Raw genomic sequence first — 26,852 nt, 5'->3', positions numbered from 1 at the left:
CATTTAGAATATTCTTCTCTGAAAATTGCGTGTCAATATTAGGCAGTAATTTAGAACTACCGTAGAATATTGACGTGGTCATCTAGTTTAAATTGTTGAAAATCGGTAGCAGAGTCCTGTGCGAAGTAGCACTTTCCTATTGTGACAATGCCCTCTTGTGGACGGTAGAGGGAATGCTCCCTTCATAGTAGTATTGATTGAAGTGGAAGCAGATTATGTGGGCAGCACGCAGGCACATTGATTATGTAGACAGGTGAGACATGATCGATGAAGCCAATGAAGTTGAGTCTCATCTGTATTTGAAACAAATAGCTTAATTAAAGCACATTAGCTGTGTTAAGTGTTGAATGTGATCCCCAGCCAGAGATGTTGATTATAGCTTTACAGTGATGAGCTTTTCTCTCATGTCAATCTCTCTCTCTCTCTCTCTCTCTCTCTCGTTGTTTTCAGGCTCTGGTGACATGGATGGGTTGCCAAAGGTAAGCCTCTATAAAAGACTCCATATTAGATAGACTTACATTCATTTCAACCCACACCCATCAGCTAAAGTTTATCCAAAGCACTTATAATACTGATGATTTGGTTTGGACCCAAACCATGACATCCAGTCACTAGAAATGGCTGATGAGAGTGGAAAGGCCTGTCTTGGTAAATCTTGATTTGTTTCTTTCTCGGTTTGTGTAGAATTCTCCCAACAACATGGCAGGCATGAACAATCCCCCGGGAACTCCGCGGGATGATGGGGAGATGGCAGGCAACTTTTTAAACCCATTCCAAAGTGAAAGTGTGAGTTCTCCAGAGTGGTTCTCTTCCCTAACCTGCAACCATCAGGCAGCGTGCTTCAGTGAACAAATTCTCATCTCACTGCTGACTTTATTCCTATATCCTAAACGCTTTCCCTTCGGTCTTTACTTCACGTTGTCGAAATTAGATTTGTTTTATAATGTCAACGTAGAAAATTCCTAATTACCTGGCTGTCTCATAAAGCAGTCTGCTTGTTAACACATTTTTACGTTGACTAAATCGTAATTACATTTAGTGAAGTTGCTTATTGCTTGCATGTTGAATTGGCATCATATGAACAGTGTAATATAGCATTGGCTCATCTATTTCCCCCCTTCCCTTCTTCTCTCTTTGCAGTATTCACCCAACATGACGATGAGTGTGTGATTTATTTTTTATTTTATCTTTTATTCTATTTTATTTTGTTTCTTTTTTATCTCTCCCCCTTACCCTCCCACCCCACTGCATCTTGCATTGCCCCCCCCTCCCCGGATGGCGTGCTGTGTTTTCAGCCCCCCGGGATGTCACTGGAGTGCAGGACTCCCATCAAGATCACCCATCCCAGTGTGTGCAAAGTGGGGCTTCTGAGCAGGAAACAGTCTCAGAGCCACAGGAAGAGCCAGCTCAGTGACTCTCCCTGTCCGCCTGGTTTCCTCACAGGCCCAGGACAGTGAGAGTGGGGGACTCTGGCTGTCTTGTCTGCAGGAACCTTCCTCAGCAACAGTTCTCTCAGCATCAAGGCTGGTGGCTCCACTCTACTTTATCATGTTATTATTTGTTTGTTCAAATGTTGTTTTTGCATGCAGCAGTTGCGAGGTTTGAGGCTCACCTTCATTCAGTTAATGTGTCCTTGTTTTGAAATGAAAAGCTTAACTGGTGATGCATTAGGGCAAGAACAGTTTATTATGTTTGTATTTTATTAATAATAATGATATCATTTTCATAATTGATATTGTTATGATGTAGTTATCATTTCCTGTTAAGGGCACATTGTATCTCAACAACATCGACAACAGAATAAGCACACACTCAAAAAATGCACAATGACACTTCTGTTTACATGATTTTAGGTATTTGATGTTTCTTGTTTGTTTTTTTTGTCTCAACGCCCTACGCATACCTCTGTTCTGTTCTTCGCAGAACTTGTAGCCAATGTCTTTACTACCAGAAAACCATGGCACCAAAATGTAAACACTCAAGCAGAGTGTGATAGGAGTACAAGAATAGCTCTTCACCTGCTTGAAATCACTCATCTAGGAATGATCCTTCCTAAGACTCCCATCCATGTTAGCACTGGAGTTCCCCAAAACGTCAATGTGAAAATGGAGGCGATATCAGAAACTTCTTAATCCTTTGGTACTCTAGTCTGTCAGTCTTCTACATGTCTGGTCACACGTACCCCTCCCAAAATGTTGAGTCAGTGTATATAAGTGTTTGTTCAGGCTTGTTGCATTACTGTGCAAAGATGGACTGATCAAATGTAATTTGGACAATTGCTAATTCTACTTTCAGTTCAGGTGGCTTTGAACATGTATTATTCTGTCTTGCAACCTGTGTCCTTCCAATTCAGTAAAGACAGAAAGGGTTTTACAGACCCTCTATGTTCTTCTATGGATTTGCTCTTGCCTGTAAATACAACATATTTAGCTTGTATTGTGCTTGTTTATTTGTTGTTTTGATATACAACTTGTCTGTGAATCCTGAAAGTGGATCCTTCTCCTCCTGCATTGCTTTGACTGTTACCCTGCATACAATCTCGAGGCTCAATCTTTATTTACTGATTATGTCATACAGGCCACTTGCTATCGGTTTCCACGTCGTTGTTGTTGGTGTACAAACCTCTATCTGCTTCCTTCCAGTTAGGGTTGACCTCACAGATCCTTATGATCCGGTGTCTGACCCCTCTCACATGCAACCATAGTTTAGAGAGGGGCCAACTCCACAGAGCTCCCATCCACCTGTCCCCTCTGTGGGTCTGGGCCTGTCCACGGGCTGCTAGATCCTGGGTATGGGGTGGCTGTAGCACCACTGGTGATGGGAGTGTGAAATGACTGGAGTGACTGCACGGTGTGGCTTAATTCACTCTCCCCGCTACAAGAAAGGAGTGCTCTATAGAACCGAGTAGCTTTTAGTCCACCTACTCACACTTGAATATGTACTTTGAGAAATTAGAGAATTCCACCTGGTTGGACTGAATTGTGAGTCAAACTGTGTCTATTATTTTAGTTTTTTGTTTTATTTAGTTTTGAATTTCTATGAAGTCTATTCAAGAAATTGTGTGCAAAAAAGGCCATAGAAAATGTACACCTAAGGAATGAATTGACCCAAGGCTGTTCCTCAAACTTTCATGTGATTTTCTTATGTTTTGTGCTTCTTTGAACAGTTAAGCGGCAGATAACGTTTATTTCAAAAAGTCATTTTTCAACAAGCTACATATTTCTGTTCTTATTTAATATCATTCTGGCCCCTGTCTGTGATTTGGTATTTTGCCAGTGACCTTGCTATAGTGTTGGCAGATACTTTTATGGAGTAGCTTGGATTCAGAGCTACACAGATTCAGAGCTGAACAGGGACATCTTCTGGGTAAGTTGTTTTGAGGAACGACTAGCTCCAGCGTTCCTCTAGCAGACTGACTGGCACACAGCCCTCTGTCCCCCACCCGCCCCCCTACAGCCCCATCCTCACACTGTTGAGCCCCCCTTTCCTTTAATTTCCTTTTTGTAAATACTGTATAATGCATTTTGATATCATTGACATGTTTTGATATGTCAGTCACTACCAATGAATACAGCTGAAAGTAAATTATAAATGAACTGTCCATGTTTTCATAATAAAGAGACGATGTGCTGGACATTTGATTGGCCATAACAAAATTGTGGTAAAAATGAAATATGCATGAACATACAGTAACTGCACCCTAAACACTTATTTCTGGTCGGGATACATATGTGAAAATAAACTGTCATCCATTTAGCTGGGTTTGATGCGTCGTTTGATTATCTTGTAAGGACAGAGAGGGCGGTGAAGGGGATGTATGATGTCAATGATGCTGTTTATTCTTGCAATTGGAGCGTCCTCACTCTGTCCTTGTCTTCTATTACCAATATAAATAATCTCAAATGGTTTCTAAGAATGGTTATTGCCTACTCAAATGCCATCGTCTCAGTAAAACATGTGACCACCTATTATTACAGTTTTTAATATGAAGGATTTTTAACAATTTAAGAACTTTAGAAAGGAAAACATACTTAATGTCATTTTAAATTAAAGAACAGATCAAAAGTAATGCTTATGCGGAAAAACTGTGTCCTTGCTATTCACTCCTGATGAAATAGCGTTGTATATATTGATTCTCACTGATCCTCTCTCAGTCCTCTGTGTATAACAAATGTTGGCCATCTCTGTACTTCTATTGTGATGTATAATACTGTAACATTAGGAAGATTTGCGGGTGATGGGATGGTTGTGTGGGGCAGGGGTCAAGGGGAGGGGATATAAATATTCTCCTGTACCGTTCATTGTCCTTTCTGATGACATGGCAGTATTCTATATGAAGCAGTCTGTCCCTTGGGTTTGCTTTGTATTTCATGGTAGGATAGTTCAGATCTTGTCTTAGGGAGTTAGGTGTCTTGTGTAGGTAATAAATATGTCCTTTGTATGTTTCTTTATATTGTAAAGTTTCTTTAGACTGAAAGAAAAACGGATAATTTGCTTATCAAAAAAGAAACTGCATCAATAATAAATGTAATTTGATTTTTCCTCGTTTGTTCGAGTCTTTTTTTCTGTGCACATCTGATCATCAGTGTGTATTTATTTTATTAATTGACACTTCACACAGCCTGATGCTTTTCAAACTTTTGCAAGCAATCGTAAAATATGACAGCTCATTTGAGAATAATGTAGCCATTAAGAGAATAAAAAGGGATTAATCTCCCAAAGTATCTTATACCCCCTGTAAGACAGTAATAATAATTTACTAAATTGTAAATGTGTGGTTTGAACCTATTTCAATGTTATTGGCAACCCTATAAATTCATTCAATAATTTTTTTGAACCAATTATATATACACTAGATGACTACCTGGGTGCTGTTTTGAAGCAGCCGCGCCTCCATCTTGGCACTCCCCCACAATTGTAAAACATTTTGGGAAGCTATAAGCAATAAGACCTGAGGAGGTCTGGTATATGGCCAATATACCACAGTTAAGGGCTGTTCTTATGCATGACGCAATGCCGAGTGCCTGGACACAACTCTTAGCTGTGGTATATTGGCCATATATCACAACCCCCGAGGTGCCTTATTGCTATGATAAACTGGTTACCAATGTAATTAGAGCAGTAAAAAATGTTTTGTCATACCCGTGGTATACAGTCTGATATACCACGGCTCTCAGCCAATCGGCACTCGGCTCAAACCACCCAGTTTATAAATGCATTTATTAATGTCTACCTTTGTTTTTGCCACATGTATTCTATTACAGACACCTTTGTGCATACTTTTAAATCATATAATGTGTGCTAAACAAAAATATAAAATAAAACAAATATAAAATGTTACTTAAATACGAATGTTATTGTCCTCACTACACCAAACATTACTAAATACATGTCATTTTGTCCTTGAAACATTTATTTAAAATACTGTTGAATTCCATTCATTCCTATGGAGGACTGCTTCTTCGTGTTGGCTTAACCTGTTGTGAAGTTTTGATGACTGTAAATCTCTCTAGGACAAGGTAACTTTTATCAATATATTCACCTGTATTTAACCCCCCCCCCCCCCCAGTGGTTAGCGTGTTGGGCCAGTAAATGAAAGGTTGCTGGCTGTAATCCCCGAGCTGACAAGGCTATCATAAAGAACTACAAATGCCATGATGAGACTGCTGAATCGAGGTAAAGGTAAAAACTCTGGATTAACTATCTAATGCTAGCTAAACATAGTAATGAATAAATTAGCACAATTTCTTTAAATGGACAATTCTGTGAACAGTCTTGTGCAAGTTTTTAATTGACACAATTCAATACCTGTTAGCAAAGGTGTCTTGGCGTGCAGGAGCTTGCATGGATTTGTAGTTTTGCATGATGTCTACTTTGACGCTAATTAGCATTTTAGAATCAGATTATATAGAGCCAAATATATTGATAAAAGTCACCTTGTCCGGAAGCGATTTACATGGTTATCAAAACCAGGGTAAGCCTACGTGAAACACAACCCTTAATTGAAGTGTTTCTAAAATCCCTTATGGGAAAAATGAATGGAACTATTTCCCTGTTTGAACGCTAGGTTTTACGGGTAGTATGACAGCTCCACTGTGGGGTTCGATATGGTGACTGGAGGCTTCAAAGCCTCTCATTTGCCAATGCAGAGCGTCAGCAATCCAGGGTTTAGATCATTGGTTTGAACAGCCAATTAATCTGTTTCATCTGGATCTACCAATCGCGTGATCGCTTACAGCAAATGAGCCAATAGAAATAAAGGAACGATGTCAGGCCAAGTCTTTCTACGCCTGCTAAATTCGGTTTTTGGTGTCGGCCCAAGGTGAACTCAGGAAGAGTCTGCCATCGCATGACAGAAGCATCAAACAAAGCTAGCTATCATCACAAACTCTTCTTCGATCAGACATTCTCTCTTTTTATCAAACATATCATAAGGTAAGGGTACTCACTGTAGCATCGTTAAAATAAACATGAAGGACAATTACAGAGGGGTAATTTTGTATAAGATAGCAACTAACTAGCTAGCCTTCTAGCAGGCAAGCTTGGTCGCTAGCTAACTCACAACAACAAACTTCTCAAAGTTCTCGAAACACTCACTGAAATCCTGAACATTCTTATCACCAAAATTATTTAAAATAACTGATACTAGTTTAATTTGAACAGTTAGCTATATAGCTAATGTTATCTTGCTTATGAAATGTGCTAGATAACTACTAGTAATTGGCTATAGTTATGCACAGTGCCAGCTAGCTACATTTATTGCCAACTAACTTAACTAGCTACTGTAGCAAGCTAGCTAACTGGCTGTTTTCTAACGTTTCTCTCTAAGAAACGCAATGCGTCTTCACTGTTATGGTAACTAGCTAACGTTACCAGACCCAGAATCATAGATGAATCTTGTCAAACCACAGCAATCCATTCTTTCTAAACAAGATGCACTGTATAATTCCAGTGTGTATGGCCAATAACACCCCTTTATTTGAAAGGCACAGTTTATGCTGTTTATCAAAACATGCATGTCTTTTCTCTGCTGTATTTCTAAATCACATTGACATTTCAACAGATGACTGACAAAGAGGAGGTGACTGCTGCAGGTGATAACCCAGAGATGATTCTTACAGGGAAGAAGTCAGGGAAAGCCTTGCTGCTGGACAGTGGGGAAGACTTTGATATGTTGGATGATGATGAAATTGATGATGACCCTCCTCCTTTGGAAGATGCTGGGGGTGGGAAGAAGACTAAAAAAGAGCCTGCAGAGGACCAAGATGCTAGCCCTTCATCTCTAGTAGATGAGTGGATGGATATACTAGGTAACAAAATGACCCTTATATTTACTATAGGTCAAAGAAAAAGGACAATGATCACTTATTGACAGTCATCACTATTTGGTTAAGCTTATTCTCACTTATCTATTTGCAGGTAATGGCCAGCTAAGGAAGAAAGTTCTGCGGGCAGGGAATGGGCCAGACAGCAGGCCCACAAAAGGCCAGAATGTCGTGATTCACCTGAAGACTTCACTGGCTGATGGGACTCTTATAGAAGAGCAACCTGAGCTGTCTTTCACTCTGGGAGATGGTGATGTCATCCAGGTACATTCTACTTAGTCTTTTAAGTGAAGGCAAATCTGATCTGATTCTATACAATGCAGTGACGTGAGTAGATACGAGAAATGTAAATGGAACAAATGTATGTTTCAAGTTCAGTGTTGATTTTTATCCACCAGCAATGCCTCCAATTTTGATCTTTGATTTAAGATGAGAAGTATAACTATCAGGCTTTAACTCTGGTGTGCTTTCTCGCAGGCTCTGGATCTTACAGTGCAGCTCATGGAAATGGGGGAGAAGGCCCTCGTCCAAGCCGACGCTAAATATGCGTATGGTGCCCTGGGGAGGTATGGAGGGTTTCTTAATCTTGCTGGTTCTTTGTGGTTTCACTGGCATGTCTCGTTGTTACCCAAACAAGTCATCTATTCTGAGATAACTGAAATGCTTGCTATGCTTCATGACATCAGAGTAGATATCATTAACCCTTGTGTAGTCTTAACATTCTGTATACTCCCCTTGTCCTGAGGGACAAAAAAATGACCCGCCTTCACTAAACCCCTAAAATAAAGCAGCTTAATTGAATTTTAAACCCCAAATCTATTTTGCATGAAGAAACAACCTGTCATTCATCACGAACTTTGTGAATATCTGGGTTTTCCCTTTCACAATGCAGTAAGACTGCATTTAATCAGTGGACACCACTCGTTTTTATTACAACACACCTGTAATAAGAGTTTTTTTTTTTATTATTGCTATAGGTACTGCATAGGTGTAAACACTTTTTTTGCAAGAGATGGCACTTTTATAGCCTAAGAAAGTATCAGAACTGTGCAGAAAGTAGTTTTGAATGCATTTTATTTAAGGGAAATAATAAGTCTTGAACTTTTTTGGCAACATAATGATATTCTTATATACTGTACAATGAGGAATTCAACTACAAAATACTAGTCTTATCCCATTTTTGGAACCATTGCCCCCACCTACAAGGTGTATAAACAATAAATAAGCTAATAGATACATAAATCAATCAACTCTAATTAGCACATGTAGGACAGTATGCAAGTGTGTGTACATGGACTTTGCAGATGTATTTGTCACATGTGCAGCACATAGTATTTGTTTTACAGTCCTTCTTTGGGGGGCAGAATTGGCATCTCCTCATCATGCCTGCTGCAGCCTCAGGTGGATCAGGACAATATTCAGCCCCCTGAACAGCTTTCACAAGCGCTGCTGTGCGAGGGAGGCGCTCCCTTCTTTGAATGTGTGGGGTTACAAGTGTCTTTCCCAGCTGCTCCAAGAACAACACCCTCTTGTTCTGCTTGTTAGGCATCCAGGTAGGGTTGATCTTGTTCCATATCACGAAGGCATTGTATGAGGACACATCAATGATGTTATGGAAGATTGCCTGCTGGCCTCTCGTCATCCTCCTGCAGCTATAAGTTCCAATCACCTTGTCCAGGTTGTCCACGCCTCCTTTGTTGTGGGTGTAGTCCAGGATGATGGCTGGCTTCCTGTCATCACGCATCTTCCAAGCATAGCTGGATTGTGTCACAGGCCACCCATTTCTTGATGGTGTACTTTGCTGGGCATATACTGCTGGAAAGGACAGCGACCTTTTGACAAAAGAGATTAGTATCAGTGTCACAGAAAACAATCACATAAATCAATGATATTACAGCAATACAATTAACAGTGAATCACTTACATTACAGATATGAAAATAAAAATGGAACCAGTTGCTCATCCACTGTTACTTCAGGGCCAGGGTTGTGGATGTATGGCAGACGCTCCCACAACTTCTCCCAAACCTCTCTTATGGCTGCCAGTTTGTCTCCCACGTCTTGCAGGTCTTGACTCACGGTTATCAAATCTTGAGAAAGTGTGAAATACTTTCAGTGGCATGGAAAATCGCCCTTCCACTCTCTGGATCGCAGAGACTATATGTAGCCTCGCCTCTGGACCTATACACACCCCTTAAGATTAGCAGCCCTATGTAGGCACGCAGGTCAATCTCATCCATCCTTTTCCAGTTGTCTCCATATTTACGGGAACCCTCCATTTGTAATCTCCAGGCTGTTTCTTTTTTTCGATGGCTGATGTGTGATGAACATGTAGAATGTTGAGGCGATGTCCTGGGCAACTGCATGTCTTGTGGGCCCTGGGGTCAGCCTTATGACATTTTGTGCTGCCATCCTGCCCTGGTTGTCATATGGTAACAATGACCATGTTATTTTGCTCTTCTTCAGCTTGGGTATTTCTTCTTCATCTGAAGATGATGCATCGTGCTCTGGGTAGTATTATTCCCCATCTTCTTCAGATACCTCCTTCTAAATCATTGTTCTCTTGTTCCTCCTGGACATCTGAAAAAATCAGATCTAAGACCTGTTGTGCACTGAAACGGCTTCTGCAGAGAGAGAACTGGGGGGACTGTCATCTGCAGCACCTTTATAGCCTCTGACTGCATTCCACATTAGTAAACAATGTTAATTTTGTCTGAACTTGAATCATGTGGAGGGGAGATCCTGCACAAGAACGTTTTAGTTTTGTCTGTGTGCTACTGATTTAACACAATCTAAATTGTGTGTTTTTGTGGTGTAAATTATTTTAGAACTGCCGGGTGAAAAATGACCATAAGACAGTCTTTGTACCCTGGTGGTGTACAGATTTAATGTAAATATGAACAGATGCAACATTTCACTTTTTCTAATGTTGGGGTCACTCTAGGAAAAGTAATCAAATTTCAAGTTGAAAAAATATCATTTAGGGGGATTTCTCTGTTAAACAGTGGAGGGTCATTTAAAAAAAAAAATATATATATATATATGTTTTACACTTAAGACAACACAAGGGTTAACTTGTGTTCCTCTTAATGGGAGCTAAACTCCTCAGCACTCTTCCCTTTTTTAGAAAGAGCAGTGAGTGGAATGGTGCGGTCTTGAGCTCACTGCTTATAGTACACGACCTGACTTTGCTCTCTGTGTGCTCCCTGCACCTCTGTCTCCACTGGCAGCCTTGCCCCTGAGGTGCTTCCCAGTGCTGATCTGGCCCTGGAGGTACAGCTGCTGGATGCCACTGAGGCCCCCGACCTTGAGCTCCTCTCCCCCCAGGAGAGGGTCGCCCTGGCTGGGCAGAAGAGGGAGAGGGGGAACGTCTACTACCAGAGAGGAGACTACGCCTTTGCTGTAAACTCTTATGGCTTCGCCCTGCAGATCACCGAGTCCAGCTCTAAAGGTGACCGTGGTGACAGATTTTTTTTATTTGCGAAAGCACTGTTTTTGGATGGGCCTGTAATTTACTGATGGTGTGACTGCTGTTTCAGTGGACATTAGCCCAGAGGAAGAGGAGGAGCTGATGGACATTAAGGTGAAGTGTCTAAACAACATGGCAGCTGCCCAGCTCAAGTTGGATCACTACGAAGCAGCACTACGGTCCTGTGTTTCAGTGCTGGCCCACCAGCCAGACAACATCAAAGCCCTATTCCGCAAAGGGAAGGTAGGTATCACACAACTGAATGTGTGTATTTGAGTGTGCATGTCTGAAAGCATCACCATGGACTTCTGTAGGTATTGGCCTTGCAAGGAGAATATGCTGACGCTATAAGGAATTTGAAGATGGCCCTGAAGTTGGAACCAAGCAACAAGGTACTGCACTCAACATTCACAAAATCATTATTTAGAAAGATGTGGAATGAAAACAAATTCTCAGGACCACATGTTTTTGCAGTTCTTTCTGACATCCACCAGGTGGTGCCACATTCTCTAATATTGGTGATGAAGGAAACCAGGTGGACTGCAGACTCATCATTTTGGTGGATCTGATTTCGTGTTGTTGCTGTAAATAGGTTGGTTTATCGATGCCCAGGTGATATCTAAGCATTGGTTAAACATGTTGCTCCCTGCACAGGGAAATCGGACAGAGCGAACCATAGCACGTTTGCTACTTGGACCAGCTGCATGTTAATAATACTTACCACTCATGCCCCCCCCCCACTCACTCCTGCCGCCTCTGTATTTTTTCAGTCCCCCACACCAATGTGAAATCATGCTCTGAGAGAATGCCTTGTACAGTTGTCCCACACAGTTTTTTATCTTCTTGGACACTAATGTAGTGCATGAGTGTGTTGGGCTGGTAGTTGTTCATATGTTGACATTTTCTATTAGCATTAGACAAGCTCTTGCATTCTGGGCTGCAGGGTGCACCACAGAGTTGGTTACACCATCTCAAGTGTGGCTGCCTGGGAATGTTTATGGTGGTGTTTTTGCTGAAGTGTTTTAGATTAGGAGCAGTAAACCATTACAAGTAGAATCTCAATGGTCTAGATTAGAAGATTTCATATTTAGATGCAAAAATTGTGGTCCACTCCCTACTTTATTTTTTATGGATGTTATCGTTTTCTTGTCTGAATTCATTTAATTAACTAAATATGCCTTTATCTTCTCAATACAAAAGTTTTTTGTAAAATCGGGAAAGATGACAAGAACTGCAGCAGTTATGTAATTTCTGTCCTCAAACATTACTGTTGTGTACATGACCAGAAGTATCGGCTGATTTGAACATGGGAATGCTAAGGGGGGCCCTGTAGAAACCTGATATTGTGAAGCACCCATTTAATCTTAGCAGCATTGGGAGATGAAACCCTAAGAGCAGAGACTTACCCAAACTCTCTACCCTCCTCTGTCCACAACACAGTGCCTTTAAGTGGCTCCTTGGAAGCTGTAATGGACATTTTTGCCAGTACTGTGAAAATGTCCTAAATTTCCCACTCATAAACCCTTGAGACGAATGACTAAGACTTGATATGAAGGGGCTTGCTCATGCAGCGACGCTGTTAACTTACTACCCTTTTGTTGGCTGGATTTGTATTGGCACGAATATTCATTTTACAGTAGCATCAATTCCTAATAATCAAGCCACCTGCAGTTAACAGAACACCTGACTATTATGGTGCATAAATGATGCCATGAGGCATTGGGAATGGGTTGTCATCAGTGAATGTGTATTTGTATACACAGGCTATGTGATTGTGGGAAGGGGGTAGAGTAGTACGCCTGCAGCTTATTCTCACACTTTGCTGTCTCCTGGGGTAGACCATCCACTCAGAACTCTCCAAGCTGGTGAAGAAGCACTCGGAGCAGAAAGGCGCCGAGCAGGCCATGTACAAGAAGATGCTAGGCAACCCAGGCAGCGGTGACATGCAGAAACACCAGGCCAAGTCATCATGGGTGAGACAGTCCTCACATGATGCTTAACCTGCTCATGTCAACAAACTGATGCTAGCATAAAATGTTATTTGAACCCAGCTGGGGATCAGAAATGTATGTTTCGAAGGTGTACATGGATGTCTTACCTTTTGAACTTGTGTCAAAGTGATGATAGTCTTCCAAGTCAACATAAAGCCTCACATTTAGTTTTCTTTTGTCCCCAGGGTGTCAGCTGGAAATGGCTGTTCGGTGCCACGGCTGTAGCCATCGGAGGTGTCGCCTTGTCAGTTGTCATAGCTGCCAGAAATTAGATAAGACCAATACTTTTTCTGGTGATTGCCTGCACCCTCCAAAGTGGGACCCCACAAAAAGCAACTGGACATCTGGCAGTGCCTGTTGGAACTGGTAAAAAAAAAAAGGGGGACAGAAATGGATTTCTGCCACAACCTTTAGTGTGACGGTCCATAAGTTTCTCACACTGTTCTATCACTGCTTGGGAGAATTATGACAAATACTATACAATAAACATTTGTATATGAAAAGTACTTACCACCATTTATTTCCAGAGACAAATTGTTAATTTCTGCTATATGGTAATGATTCTAAATATAAATTGATTGAGCACTCTGAAATGAGAATTCTATGAATGATCGGTTAAAGTTATTTAAAATTAGCGAATGTGATATGGTCCTATATTTTTAAAGCATATGATTGTGCAATTTTATTTCTGATAATTTTTTATTTGTATTCTGCTTTTACTGGGACAGTGCCAATGATGGGTATGAGATGAATCTAGATGCTGTATTATCTGGCCCTGGGACCCACACAGTCTTGGTTGATGGAAACTGTCACATTCTTTTAAATGGCAGAAAGAAGAAACTAAGTCAATGGAGAATACCTCACTTTTGATAATTCTGAGAAACTTTGAAGGGTAAACCTTCTAAATCCAATTTTAGGTTAGGTCAGTTTAACAAAACGGCTATTTGATTTTCTATCATTTTGTTATATTCATGATATGTGTTATAGTCATGATGCTTCTCACCAAATGAGAAGTATCATGTTTTCTCTACAACAGACTATATGTAAAAAGACAGTCAAGTGTTGCAAACATTGTTTTGAGTTTCTCACATTCCTTTATTTGTTAATTTTGTATTTATTTCAATAAAAGTTTGTCAATTCTGTTACTATGAGCCACACCCTTTTTTTCTTTTTTTTTGTATAATCAACCTTTTGGGATCTAATCTTTAAGTTGACTTGTCACCCTTACAACTGTCAATCTCTGTTTGACAGGTTGGGAGCACTTCATCACCTCCTGTTATTACAGTACATAGACTCCACACCTACACACTTAAGTCAAATGAGTGCTTGTTACTGTCAAAGAAAGTAAATGGATTTATAGCACTACAGGAGGTAGAAAACACTTATTTGTCTATTTTATATTTGACACTATGCTCCTTTTCAATATAAACTGTATCTGTGTCAGACGACTGGTACTCATTTGCTTAGAGCAGGGGTGTCAAATTCATTCCGTTGAGGGCAGTGCTTTTTCTTTCAATTTGTTTCCAATTAAGAGCTATACAGCCACGTGAGGGGAATTCCTAACTAATCAGTGACCTTAATTCATCAATCAAGTACAATTGAGCGACCCTCCGTGGAATGAGTTGGGATCTATTTTGCTGGTTGGCTTTACAGTTAGCAAACTAGAGCATTTCCTCTCATGTCCTATTTTTTTTTTTTTTTTTTTTTGTACCAATGTGTTATTGACTGGACATTCTCAACTCATGGATTCAGTCAGACATTGACGTCTCGTTGACGTAGTCCAGTGACCTAGTGTTTACCTCTTCCTTGCAGATCTCTGGTGTGTGTCGGCTTTACCCTGGTAGCCACTGACCAGACATGTCTCATGTTTCACATGTTTCACATGTCTCATGATTCACATTCTATTCTCAATGCCTCATATTGCAGTAAATAAACAGTTTATGATTAATCCTCCTTATAAATGTGTCGACCTTATGTCACGTGGATATGTTTATATATTATTTAGCGTGTTTCAATTTAACTTGTGACTTCATCACGCAATGCACGTAACATGAATATTCATTGTAAAGCTAATGATAGGTTTGTGCGTTTACGACACAGTGCTGTTCGTGCATGAGCGTGGAGGAAACGGTAGCAAGATGGCGGCGTTGAAGGAGGAGCAGTGCTACGGATTGTCCTGTGGACGAGTGAGCAATGGCAGTAATGTCTCCGTCTTTCACGTAAAACTCACTGACAGCGCCTTGAAAGCATTTGAAGGTTATCAAAGCAGCAAGGTAAGTTAACAACTCAAGTACATTGTTATTTAACGACACGTTGGCTCTATTTTGCTGGGTGGCTGACAGAGCTAGTCGCTAACAGTGGATATGGTAACGTTACTTCGCTGCCAAACCATGCCAGCTCAACTAGAACTAGCCAGCAAGCTTAATTGGTTCGATAGTCACTTAACCAACGTTTAACAATTTTATTTACATGAGTTAGATGGTAGCTCATTACTCACTAGAAAAGTAAGTTATTTTATGCTAGGTAACTGAGTTAGATTTTTTTTTTTTATACCGATTAGTTAACTTTTTTAAAAACCTGAACGTAGTGGCAAACGAGGCTGGTAGCTGCCAATGCGTTTCAGATATAACACTAGCTAGCTTTATCCCCAAGGCTCGCTAACTCGCATAACAAGTGTTCTTGTCAGCATAGGTAGGAATTCAGCTATCTAGTTTTTGTCGTTACCACCACTAGTCCGAATCGAGTAGTTAACGGTCAACTACATGAACTAGCTAGGTAGCAAAGTTAGCTAGCTAGCCAACATTAACTAACCAACTTGTTACCTAGATTTGCTGTTAAACCTTTGATTCGGGGTCTGTAATGGAGTTAGGGGCGAATGTTATAACTATATACAATGTGGCTGTTAGCCGTCTAGTTAGCTAAAAACAGTTAACGTTAGCTAGTGGTGTTGAACAGCTAACTTGGCCAATCGATGACATTTGACAAAGTTTAGTAGCTAGCTAAGTTTGCTGAGTTAACACTAAACTCTGGCGAGCAATGTCATCAGCTAGCTACCTAGCCAGCTATGCATGAATTGTAATCCACACGGTAAAGTGCAATTAAATCCTTAGGTTACGTTGCTTTGCTCTGTTGCTTCTGGCAGTCCTGAAAAGTGAGCTTGGAGGCTAGACATCAGTAGCCCAAATTGCCTGCTCGATCTTGCAGTTTTTATGTCAGTTTAACTTTCTCCCATTTACAGCAATTTCCATTTTTAAAAAGCTAGTAAATAACAATGTTCTTGTGGTGATGATAGTCAGTCATGGATTTGGAGAGTTATGTTAGTTAGCAATATAAAAGGTCCCCTCCCTACCTTTATAATTCTACTCCTCCCTTTCTTGATTCTACTTGGGGAGCTGCCTGGCTGGCTCAGTATATATTTGACTGAGAAAAGCCTGGTCATGCAAGCTAGTTACTGTATAACAAACTAGTTTTATAGGTACTATGGCAAGTGTTTTTATGATTGTCTTTAAATTAATTTAGGTTAGAGGAAGTGCCCAACACAGCCAGTGATATTTGACATCAGCTACCTACCCTGGTAACACTTAACTATCCTTCATGTAGGTAATAAGAACATGGATGATATCCTGCTGTGCTTGTCTTTGAAGCACATTGCCTATTAGTATCATAATTCTATTGCATTTTCATGCCCACTAAACAAACATTAATTTAAAGACTAGGCTTAATTGTTAGGAGTACAATGCAACTAGTCTGGGTAGCACTTTGATTAGCTGTTCAGAAGTCTTATGGCTTGGGGGTAGAAGCTGTTTAGGAGCCTTTTGGACCTAGACTTGGTGCTCCTGTACTGCTTGCTGTGCTGTAGCAGAGAGAACAGTCTATCACTAGGGTGGCTGGAGTCTTTGACAAATTCTAGGGCTTTCCTCTGACACCACCTGGTATGGAGGTCCTGGATGGCAGGAAGCTTGCCCCCAGTGATGTACTGGGCCATACGAGCAGTTGCCATACAAGGCAGTGATGCAACCAGTCAGGATGCTCTCGATGGTGCAGCTGTAGAACCTTTTGAGCATCTGAGGACCCATGTCAAATCTTTTCAGTTTCCTGAGGGGAAATAGGCTTTGTCGTGCCTTCTTCACGACTGTCTTAGTGTGTTGACCATGATAGTTTGTTGGTGATGTGGACACCAAGGAACTTGAAGCTCTCAACCTGCTCCACTACAGCCCCATCTATGAGAATGGGGGCGTGGTCGGTCCTCCTGCAGTCCACAATCGTCTCCTTTGTCTTGATCACGTTGAGGAAGAGGTTGCTGTCCTGGCACCACACGGCCAGGTCGCTGACCTGCTCCCTATAGGCTGTCTCATCATTGTTGATCAGGTCTACCACTGTTGTGTCATCGGCAAACTTGATGGTGTTTGAGTAGTGCCTGGCGATGCAGTCACGAATGAACAGGGAGTACAGAAGGGGACTGAGCACGCACCCCTGAGGGGCCCCTGTGTTGAGGATCAGTGTGACGGATGTGTTACCTACCCCTATCACCTGGGGATGGCCTGTCAGGAAGTCCAGGATCCATTTTCAGAGGGAGGTGTTTAGTACCAGGGTCCTTAGCTTAGTGATGAGCATTGAGGGCCCTATAGTGTTGAACGCTAAGCTGTAGTCAATGAATAGCATTCTCACATAGGTGTTCCCTTTGTCCAGGTGGGAAAGGGCCGTGTAGGGTGTAATAGAGATTGGGGTGGTATGCAACTTGGGGGGGGTTTGATGTGAGCCATGACCAGCCTTTCAAAGCACTTCATGCCTACGGACGTGAGTGCTACGGGTCAGTAGTCATTTAGGCAGGTTACCTTTGTGTTCTTGGGCACAGAGACTATGGTGGTCTGCTTGAAACATGTTATTTCAGACTCAGTCAGGGACAGGTTGAAATGTCAGTGAGGACACTTGCCAGTTGGTCAGCAAATACTCGGACTACACGTCCTGGTAATCCGTCTGGCCCTGCAGCCTTGTGAATGCTGACCTGTTTAACCTCTTGGGGCTATGTGGGACGCTAGCGTGCCACCCGTGGTGCACCCTATCAACAGCAGGTGCATTTCAAGAGCGGCAAATTTGAAACCAAATAAATGTCAAAATTCAAATTTTTCAAACATACAACTATCTTACACCCTTTGAAAGATAAACGTCTCCTTAATCTAACCACGTCGTCCGATTTCAAAAAGGTTTTACGGCGAAAGCATAAAGTTAGATTATGTTAGGAGAGTACATTGACAATAGCTGTGTGTAATGTTTTGTCAATTCAAAGACAGGTGTCACCAAAACCATAAAACCAGCTAAAATGATGCACTAACCTTTGACAATCTCCATCAGATGACACTCCTAGGACATTGTTAGACAATGCATGCATTTTTAGTTCTATCAAGTTCATATTTATATCCAAAAACAGCGTTTTACTATGGCGTTGATGTTCAGGAAATCGTTTCCCTTCAATAACCGGCAGTCAAGTCAGCACCACAAATTAAATAATTAAAATTAGAAAACATTGGTAAAATATTATATTGTCATTTAAAGAATTATAGATTTACATCTCTTGAACGCAATCGACTTGCCAGATTTAAAAATAACCTTACTGGGAAATCACACTTTGCAATAATCTGAGCACTGCGCCCAGAAAAATACGCTTTGCGATACAGACTGACCGCCATGTTGGAGAGATCTAAAATCGAAAATACTATGTAAATAATCCATTACCTTTGATTCTCGTCAGATGTCACTTCCAGGAATCCCAGGTCCATAACGAATGTAGTTTTGTTCAAAAAAGCTCATAATTTATGTCCAAAAAGCTCTGTGTTGTTAGCACATGATCTAAGCCCGCCGGACTTCACTTCATGAACGAGGGGAAAAAATATATTTACGTTCGTTCAAACATGTCAAACGTTGTATAGCATAAATCATTAGGGCCTTTTTTAACCAGAACATGAATAATATTCAAGGTGGACGAATGCATTCTCTTTTAAAACGTATTGGAACGAGGGTACCCAACATGAACTCGCGCGCCAGAGTCTAATCGGCCATCACCGTTCCATGGCTCTTGTTCGGTCAGATCTCACAGTAAAAGACTCAAAACACTTTGTAAAGGCTGGTGACATCTAGTGGAAGCAATAGGAAGTGCCAAAACATTAATCAGCCCCTGTGTTTTTCAATGGCATAGGCTTAAAGGTAATTCAACACATCAGGTATCCACTTCCTGTCAGAATCTGTCTCAGGGTTTTGCCTGCCAAATGAGTTCTGTTATACTCACAGACACCATTCAAACAGTTTTAGAAACTTTAGGGTGTTTTCTATCCATATATAATAAGTATATGCATATTCTAGTTACTGGGTAGGATTAGTAACCAGATTAAATCGGGTACGTTTTTTTATCCAGCCGTGAAAATACTGCCCCCTAGCCCCAACAGGTTAAAGGTTTTACTCACATCGGCTGCGGAGCGCATGATCACAGTTGTCCGGAACAGCTGTTGCTCTCATGCATGTTTCAGTGTTACTTGCCTCGACGTGAGCATAGAAGTGATTTAGCTTGTGTCACTGGGCAGCTTGCGGCTGTGCTTCCCTTTGTAGTCCGTAATAGTTTGCAATATCCCTGCCACATCCAATGAGCGTCGTAGTCGGTGTAGTAGGATTCAATCCTAGTCCTGTATTGACGCTTTGCCTGTTTGGTGGTTCGTCGGAGCGCATAGCTGGATTTCTTACAAGCTTATGGGTTAGAGTCCCGCTCATTGAAAGCGGCAGCTTTAGCTTTTAGCTCAGTGCAGATGTTGCCTGTAATCCATGGCTTCTGGTTGGGGTATGTATGTACAGTCACTGGGGACGATGTCATCGATGCCCTTATTGATGAACCCAGTGACTGATGTGGTGTACAGAAGAATCCCAGAACATATTCCAGTCTGCTAGCAAAACAATCCTGTAGCTTAGCATCTGCTTCATCGGACCACTTATTTTTAAGGACCGACGCTCTGGTGCTTCCTGCTTTAATTTTTGCTTGTAAGCAGGAATCGGGAGGACAGAATTATGGTCAGAATTGCCAAACTGAGAGAGCTTTGTACGCGTCTGTGTGGAGTAAAGGTGGTCTAGAGTTTTCCCTCTGGTTGCACATTTAACATGCTGGTAGAAATGTGCGGTAGCTAAACTGGAGGGATTGGACTGCTGTGATCTGTGGCGATGCGGGATAGCTTTTCTCTTTTATTACCCTGCCTGAGCTTGTTGCTGATTTCAGAGGATACAGCCTTGTAGTTGATGAATAGTGGCACTTTTTTATGCCTTTCATCCCAAGGCTCCATTGTCCACTGCTGAGGGAAATAAGTTTTGAAATGTATCTCGTAGCGGTTAAGAGCGTTGGGCCATTTAATCCAAAGGTTGCTTGTTCGAATCCCAGAGCCCGCTAGGTGAAACATCTGTCTGTACCCTTGAGCAAGGCACCTACAAGTCCTCCTGTACCGACATGCCGAGTAATCCCTTAAAGGGATATTCACCCAAATTACACAATGACATATTGGTTTCCTTATCCTGTAAGTAGTCTATGTACAAGGTATGAAAGCAATAAATGCATTGGTTTTATTTCCCTTGCTCTTCTTCCAAATGCAAAAGTTTTAGCATTTGTTTCACATTCAAATCATGGGACCGATATTAGCATTGTCCAAATTATCTAACATTTGAGTCGCAACAGTCACTTCTAGGTCTGAACATGATGTGTGAGAAATGCTAATGTCGGTGTCATGACTTCAATATGGTTTGTGCTATATATGGGATTTGGGCAAATGCTTTTGGAGAAGGTGCCAGGGAAACCAAAGCATGGATTGCTGTCGTTTGTAGTTTGGGTGAACTATCCTTTTAAGCTATGTCAGTATGTAATAATATAAACCTCATCCTATATTCACTGGTATTACACCACAAAGGCTTCCCAGACGAAACAGTTCGGAAGAGTTTGTGCATATAATTTGTCATTGTTATGACAGTTTGGCAAAAACTTCAATTAATGACAGATTTCTTATCTTAGGTTATTTCTGACTCTTTTGGCTACAGCGTCTCAAAATGGACAGACACTACTGAACTCAGCAAAAAAAAGAAATGTCCTCACTGTCAACTGCATTTATTTTCAGCAAACTTAACATGTGTAAATATTTCTATGAGCATAAGATTCAACAACTGAGACATAAAATGAACAAGTTACATAGACATGTGACTAACAGAAATGGAATGTGTCCCTGAACGAGGGGGGGGTCAAATTCAAAAGTAAGTCAGTATATGGTGTGGCTACCAGCTGCATTAAGTACTGCATCTCCTCATGGACTGCACCAGATTTGCCAGTTCTTGCTGTGAGATGTTACCCCACTCTTCCACCAAGGCACCTGCAAGTTCCCGGACATTTCTGGGGGGAGTGGCCCTAGCCCTCACCCTCCAATCCAACAGGTCCCAGACGTGCTCAATGGGATTGAGATCCGAGCTCTTCGCTGGCCATGGCAGAACACTGACATTCCTGTCTTGCAGGAAATCACGCACAGAACGAGCAGTATGGCTGGTGGCATTGTCATGCTGGAGCGTCATGTCAGGATGAGCCTGCAGGAAGGGTACCACATGAGGGAGGAGGATGTCTTTCCCTGTAACGCACAGCGTTGAGATTGCCTGCAATGACAACAAGCTCAGTCCGATGACGGCTGTGACACACCGCCCCCCAGACCACGACGGACCCTTCACCTCCAAATCAATCAGGCATCCAGAGTACAGGCCTCGGTCTAACACTCATTCCTTCGATGAACGCGAATCTGACCATCACCCCTGGTGAGACACAACCGCAACTCGTCAGTGAAGAGCACTTTTTGTCAGTCTTGTCTGGTCCAGCGACGGTGGGTTTGTGCCCATAGGTGACATTGTTGCCGGTGATGACTGGTGAGGACCTGCCTTACAACAGACCTACAAGCCCTCAGTCCAGCCTTTCTCAGCCTATTGCGGACAGTCTGAGCACTGATGGCGGGATTGTACGTTCCTGGTGTAACTCGTGCAGTTGTTGTTGACATCCTGTACTTGTCCCGCAGGTGTGATGTTCAGATGTACTAATCCTGTGCAGGTGTTACACGTGGTCTGCCACTGCGAGGACCATCAGCTCTCCGTGTTGTCTCCCTGTAGCGCTGTCTAAGGCATCTCACAGTACGGACATTGCAATTTATTGCCTTGGCCACATCTGCAGTCCCCATGCCTCCTTGCAGCATGCCTAAGGCACATTCACACAGATGAGCAGGGACCCTGGGCATATCTCTTTTGGTGTTTTTCAGAGTCAGTAGAAAGGCCTCTTTAGTGTCCTAAGGTTTCATAACTGTGACCTTAATTGCCTTCCATCTGTAAGCTGTTAGTGTCTTAACGACCGTTCCACAGGTGCATGTTCATTAATTGTTTATGGTTCATTGAACAAGCATGGGAAACATTGTTTAAACCCTTTAAGATGAAGCTCTGAAGTTATTTGGATTTTTATGAGTTATTTTTGAAAGATAGGGTCCTGAAAAAGGGCCGGTTCTGTTTGTTGCGTTTATCTACTTTAAAATGTTTTTTAATCAAACGTCTTAAATGAGTATGCAAGCACACTCGTTCGTGTCTTCTGCTAGCCAAACTAAAGCATGCCGATGCCTTAAGTGACAGGTTGGCCTAGCTCGACAGCGTTTACATCTGAGGGAGCCATTGATACCCTTTTGACCCCTCTGAGTAATGTGCACAGTGTTTTAGAAGCTGACTCTGTGGTGTAAAGGTAAATCCTGCATCATTAAGAGGGTGTTTTCCCTCAGCCCTGTAGTCAGCTGGCCACAGACAAAGTAAGATACAGCTTGAGAAAGCTCAGACACTGCAAAGAAGGGAGGGAAGCTAAGATGACAATGCCTTGTGCTCCAGGACTCCCGAGTGGTGCAGCGGTCTAAAGCACTGTCACTACAGACACCCTCTTTTGATTCCAGGCTGTATCACAACCGCTGTGATTGGGAGTCCCGTAGGGCAGCGCACAATTGGCCCAGCGTCGTCCGGGTTTGGCCGATGTACGCCCGTCATTGTAAATAAGAATTTGTTCTTAACCTCTTGGGGCTAGGTGGGACGCTAGCGTGCCACCTGTGGTGCACTCCATCAACAGCAGGTGCATTTCAAGAGCGGCAAATTTGAATCCAAATAAATGTCAAAATTCAAATTTTTCAAAAATACAACTATGTTACACCATTTGAAAGATAAACATCTCCTTAATCTAACCACGTTTTACGATTTCAAAAAGGTTTTACGGCGAAAGCATAAATTTAGAGTATGTTAGGACAGTACATTTACAAGAGTTGTGTGTAATGTTTTGTCAAGTCAAAGACAGGGTCACCAAAACCATAAAACCAGCTAAAATGATGCACTAACCTTTTACAATCTCCATCAGATGACACTCCTAGGACATTATGTTAGACAATGCATGCATTTTTAGTTCTATCAAGTTCATATTTATATACAAAAACAGCGTTTTACTATGGCATTGATGTTGAGGAAATCGTTTCCCTCCAATAACCGGCAGTCAAGTCAGCGTCACAAATTAAATAATTAAAATTAGAAAACATTGGTAAAATATTATATTGTCATTTAAAGAATTATAGATTTACATCTTTTGAACGCAATCAACTTGCCAGATTTAAAAATAACCTTACTGGGAAATCACACTTTGCAATAATCTGAGCACTGCGCCCAGAAAAATACGCGTTGCGATACAGACTAGACGCCATGTTGGGGAGATCTAAAATCGAAAATACTATGTAAATAATCCATTACCTTTGATTCTCTTCATCAGATGTCACTTCCAGGTATCACAGGTCCATAACGAATGTAGTTTTGTTCAAAAAAGCTCATCATTTATGTCCAAAAATCTCCGTCTCGTTAGCACATGATGTAAGCCAGCCGGACTTCGCTCATGAACGAGGGGAAAAAATATATTTCCGTTCGTTCAAACATGTCAAACGTTGTATAGCATAAATCATTAGGGCCTTTTTAACCAGAACATGAATAATATTCAAGGTGGACGAATGCATAGCCTTTTATAACGTATTGGAACGAGGGTACCCAACATGAAGTAGCGCGCCAGGTGTCTAATGGGACATCACCGTTCCATGGCTCTTGTTCGGTCAGATCTCCCTCAGAAGACTCAAAACACTTTGTAAAGGCTGGTGACATCTAGTGGAAGCAATAGGAAGTGCCAAAATATTCCCTAAACCCCTGTGTTTTTCAATGGGATAGGTTTAAAGTCAATACAACACATCAGGTATCCACTTCCTGTCAGAAAATGTCTCAGGGTTTTGCCTGCCAAATGAGTTCTGTTATACTCACAGACACCATTCAAACAGTTTTGGAAACTTTAGAGTGTTTTCTATCCATATATAATAAGTATATGCATATTCTAGTTACTGGGTAGGATTAGTAACCAGATTTAAAAATAACCTTACTGGGAAATCACACTTTGCAATAATCTGAGCACTGCGCCCAGAAAAATACGCTTTGCGATACAGACTGACCGCCATGTTGGAGAGATCTAAAATCGAAAATACTATGTAAATAATCCATTACCTTTGATTCTCGTCAGATGTCACTTCCAGGAATCCCAGGTCCATAACGAATGTAGTTTTGTTCAAAAAAGCTCATAATTTATGTCCAAAAAGCTCTGTGTTGTTAGCACATGATCTAAGCCCGCCGGCTTCACTTCATGAACGAGGGGAAAAATATATTTACGTTCGTTCAAACATGTCAAACGTTGTATAGCATAAATCATTAGGGCCTTTTTAACCAGAACATGAATAATATTCAAGGTGGACGAATGCATTCTCTTTTAAAACGTATTGGAACGACGGTACCCAACATGAACTCGCGCCCAGAGTCTAATCGGCCATCACCGTTCCATGGCTCTTGTTCGGGTCAGATCTCACAGTAAAAGACTCAAAACACTTTGTAAAGGCTGGTGACATCTAGTGGAAGCAATAGGAAGTGCCAAAACATTAATCAGCCCCTGTGTTTTTCAATGGCATAGGCTTAAAGGTAATTCAACACATCAGGTATCCACTTCCTGTCAGAATCTGTCTCAGGGTTTTGCCTGCCAAATGAGTTCTGTTATACTCACAGACACCATTCAAACAGTTTTAGAAACTTTAGGGTGTTTTCTATCCATATATAATAAGTATATGCATATTCTAGTTACTGGGTAGGATTAGTAACCAGATTAAATCGGGTACGTTTTTTTATCCAGCCGTGAAAATACTGCCCCTAGCCCCAACAGGTTAAAGGTTTTACTCACATCGGCTGCGGAGCGCATGATCACAGTTGTCCGGAACAGCTGTTGCTCTCATGCATGTTTCAGTGTTACTTGCCTCGACGTGAGCATAGAAGTGATTTAGCTTGTGTCACTGGGCAGCTTGCGGCTGTGCTTCCCTTTGTAGTCCGTAATAGTTTGCAATATCCCTGCCACATCCAATGAGCGTCGTAGTCGGTGTAGTAGGATTCAATCCTAGTCCTGTATTGACGCTTTGCCTGTTTGGTGGTTCGTCGGAGCGCATAGCTGGATTTCTTACAAGCTTATGGGTTAGAGTCCCGCTCATTGAAAGCGGCAGCTTTAGCTTTTAGCTCAGTGCAGATGTTGCCTGTAATCCATGGCTTCTGGTTGGGGTATGTATGTACAGTCACTGGGGACGATGTCATCGATGCCCTTATTGATGAACCCAGTGACTGATGTGGTGTACAGAAGAATCCCAGAACATATTCCAGTCTGCTAGCAAAACAATCCTGTAGCTTAGCATCTGCTTCATCGGACCACTTATTTTTAAGGACCGACGCTCTGGTGCTTCCTGCTTTAATTTTTGCTTGTAAGCAGGAATCGGGAGGACAGAATTATGGTCAGAATTGCCAAACTGAGAGAGCTTTGTACGCGTCTGTGTGGAGTAAAGGTGGTCTAGAGTTTTTCCCTCTGGTTGCACATTTAACATGCTGGTAGAAATGTGCGGTAGCTAAACTGGAGGGATTGGACTGCTGTGATCTGTGGCGATGCGGGATAGCTTTTCTCTTTTATTACCCTGCCTGAGCTTGTTGCTGATTTCAGAGGATACAGCCTTGTAGTTGATGAATAGTGGCACTTTTTTATGCCTTTCATCCCAAGGCTCCATTGTCCACTGCTGAGGGAAATAAGTTTTGAAATGTATCTCGTAGCGGTTAAGAGCGTTGGGCCATTTAATCCAAAGGTTGCTTGTTCGAATCCCAGAGCCCGCTAGGTGAAACATCTGTCTGTACCCTTGAGCAAGGCACCTACAAGTCCTCCTGTACCGACATGCCGAGTAATCCCTTAAAGGGATATTCACCCAAATTACACAATGACATATTGGTTTCCTTATCCTGTAAGTAGTCTATGTACAAGGTATGAAAGCAATAAATGCATTGGTTTTATTTCCCTTGCTCTTCTTCCAAATGCAAAAGTTTTAGCATTTGTTTCACATTCAAATCATGGGACCGATATTAGCATTGTCCAAATTATCTAACATTTGAGTCGCAACAGTCACTTCTAGGTCTGAACATGATGTGTGAGAAATGCTAATGTCGGTGTCATGACTTCAATATGGTTTGTGCTATATATGGGATTTGGGCAAATGCTTTTGGAGAAGGTGCCAGGGAAACCAAAGCATGGATTGCTGTCGTTTGTAGTTTGGGTGAACTATCCTTTTAAGCTATGTCAGTATGTAATAATATAAACCTCATCCTATATTCACTGGTATTACACCACAAAGGCTTCCCAGACGAAACAGTTCGGAAGAGTTTGTGCATATAATTTGTCATTGTTATGACAGTTTGGCAAAAACTTCAATTAATGACAGATTTCTTATCTTAGGTTATTTCTGACTCTTTTGGCTACAGCGTCTCAAAATGGACAGACACTACTGAACTCAGCAAAAAAAAGAAATGTCCTCACTGTCAACTGCATTTATTTTCAGCAAACTTAACATGTGTAAATATTTCTATGAGCATAAGATTCAACAACTGAGACATAAAATGAACA

General features: G+C 41.6%; 3 protein-coding genes across 10 annotated transcripts in view; all 3 read left to right on the top strand.

The window, feature by feature from the left end:
* The window catches only part of LOC106613785 (single stranded DNA binding protein 4), a 124,013-nt gene extending 119,472 nt beyond the window's left edge, over nucleotides 1–4,541 (top strand). For 2 of the 3 annotated variants that reach the window (XM_045687512.1, XM_045687513.1), the window contains 3 exons: nucleotides 451–479; nucleotides 685–786; nucleotides 1,296–4,541. In XM_045687512.1, coding sequence (XP_045543468.1) covers nucleotides 451–479; nucleotides 685–786; nucleotides 1,296–1,457 — 293 coding nt within the window. In that variant the 3' untranslated portion in view covers nucleotides 1,458–4,541. The other variant, XM_014216397.2, reaches the window with a different exon arrangement.
* Nucleotides 4,542–6,131: 1,590 nt separating this feature from the next.
* fkbp8 (FKBP prolyl isomerase 8) lies at nucleotides 6,132–13,929 on the top strand. 6 transcript variants are annotated; one of them, XR_006756917.1, is made up of 10 exons: nucleotides 6,135–6,435; nucleotides 7,064–7,310; nucleotides 7,420–7,589; nucleotides 7,803–7,891; nucleotides 10,555–10,775; nucleotides 10,864–11,036; nucleotides 11,108–11,185; nucleotides 11,288–11,385; nucleotides 12,632–12,766; nucleotides 12,970–13,057. XR_006756917.1 is itself a non-coding variant. In XM_014216394.2 (9 exons), the coding sequence occupies exons 2-9, from the start codon at nucleotides 7,064–7,066 to the stop codon at nucleotides 13,054–13,056; spliced, it is 1,200 nt and encodes a 399-aa protein (XP_014071869.1). In that variant the 5' UTR covers nucleotides 6,135–6,435; the 3' UTR covers nucleotides 13,057–13,929. The 6 variants fall into 6 exon arrangements, 3 of the variants coding, with proteins under 3 accessions (XP_014071869.1, XP_045543466.1, XP_045543467.1); XR_006756918.1 differs by having other exon boundaries at nucleotides 11,268–11,385; XR_006756916.1 differs by having other exon boundaries at nucleotides 6,132–6,435; nucleotides 11,108–11,385.
* Nucleotides 13,930–14,865: 936 nt separating this feature from the next.
* Nucleotides 14,866–26,852, top strand: part of LOC106613783 (RNA polymerase II elongation factor ELL) — a 60,970-nt gene continuing 48,983 nt past the window's right edge. The window contains exon 1 of the mRNA XM_014216393.2: nucleotides 14,866–15,057. Coding sequence (XP_014071868.1) covers nucleotides 14,923–15,057 — 135 coding nt within the window. The 5' untranslated portion in view covers nucleotides 14,866–14,922. The remainder of the gene's footprint in view (nucleotides 15,058–26,852) is intronic.

The sequence above is a fragment of the Salmo salar genome, chromosome ssa10, assembly GCF_905237065.1.
Source record: "Salmo salar chromosome ssa10, Ssal_v3.1, whole genome shotgun sequence".
Taxonomy (NCBI): Eukaryota; Metazoa; Chordata; class Actinopteri; order Salmoniformes; family Salmonidae; genus Salmo; species Salmo salar.
This window is presented reverse-complemented; position numbering and strand designations above follow the sequence as displayed.

Excerpts from the sequence above, each read along its gene's own strand:
- fkbp8 (XM_014216394.2), top strand. The coding sequence starts at position 7,064 with ATGACTGACAAAGAGGAGGTGACTGCTGCAGGTGATAACCCAGAGATG. Across the intron at positions 11,037-11,107 it reads CCCTATTCCGCAAAGGGAAG|GTATTGGCCTTGCAAGGAGA; the intron begins GTAGGTATCACA and ends GGACTTCTGTAG. Across the intron at positions 12,767-12,969 it reads ACCAGGCCAAGTCATCATGG|GGTGTCAGCTGGAAATGGCT; the intron begins GTGAGACAGTCC and ends TTTTGTCCCCAG.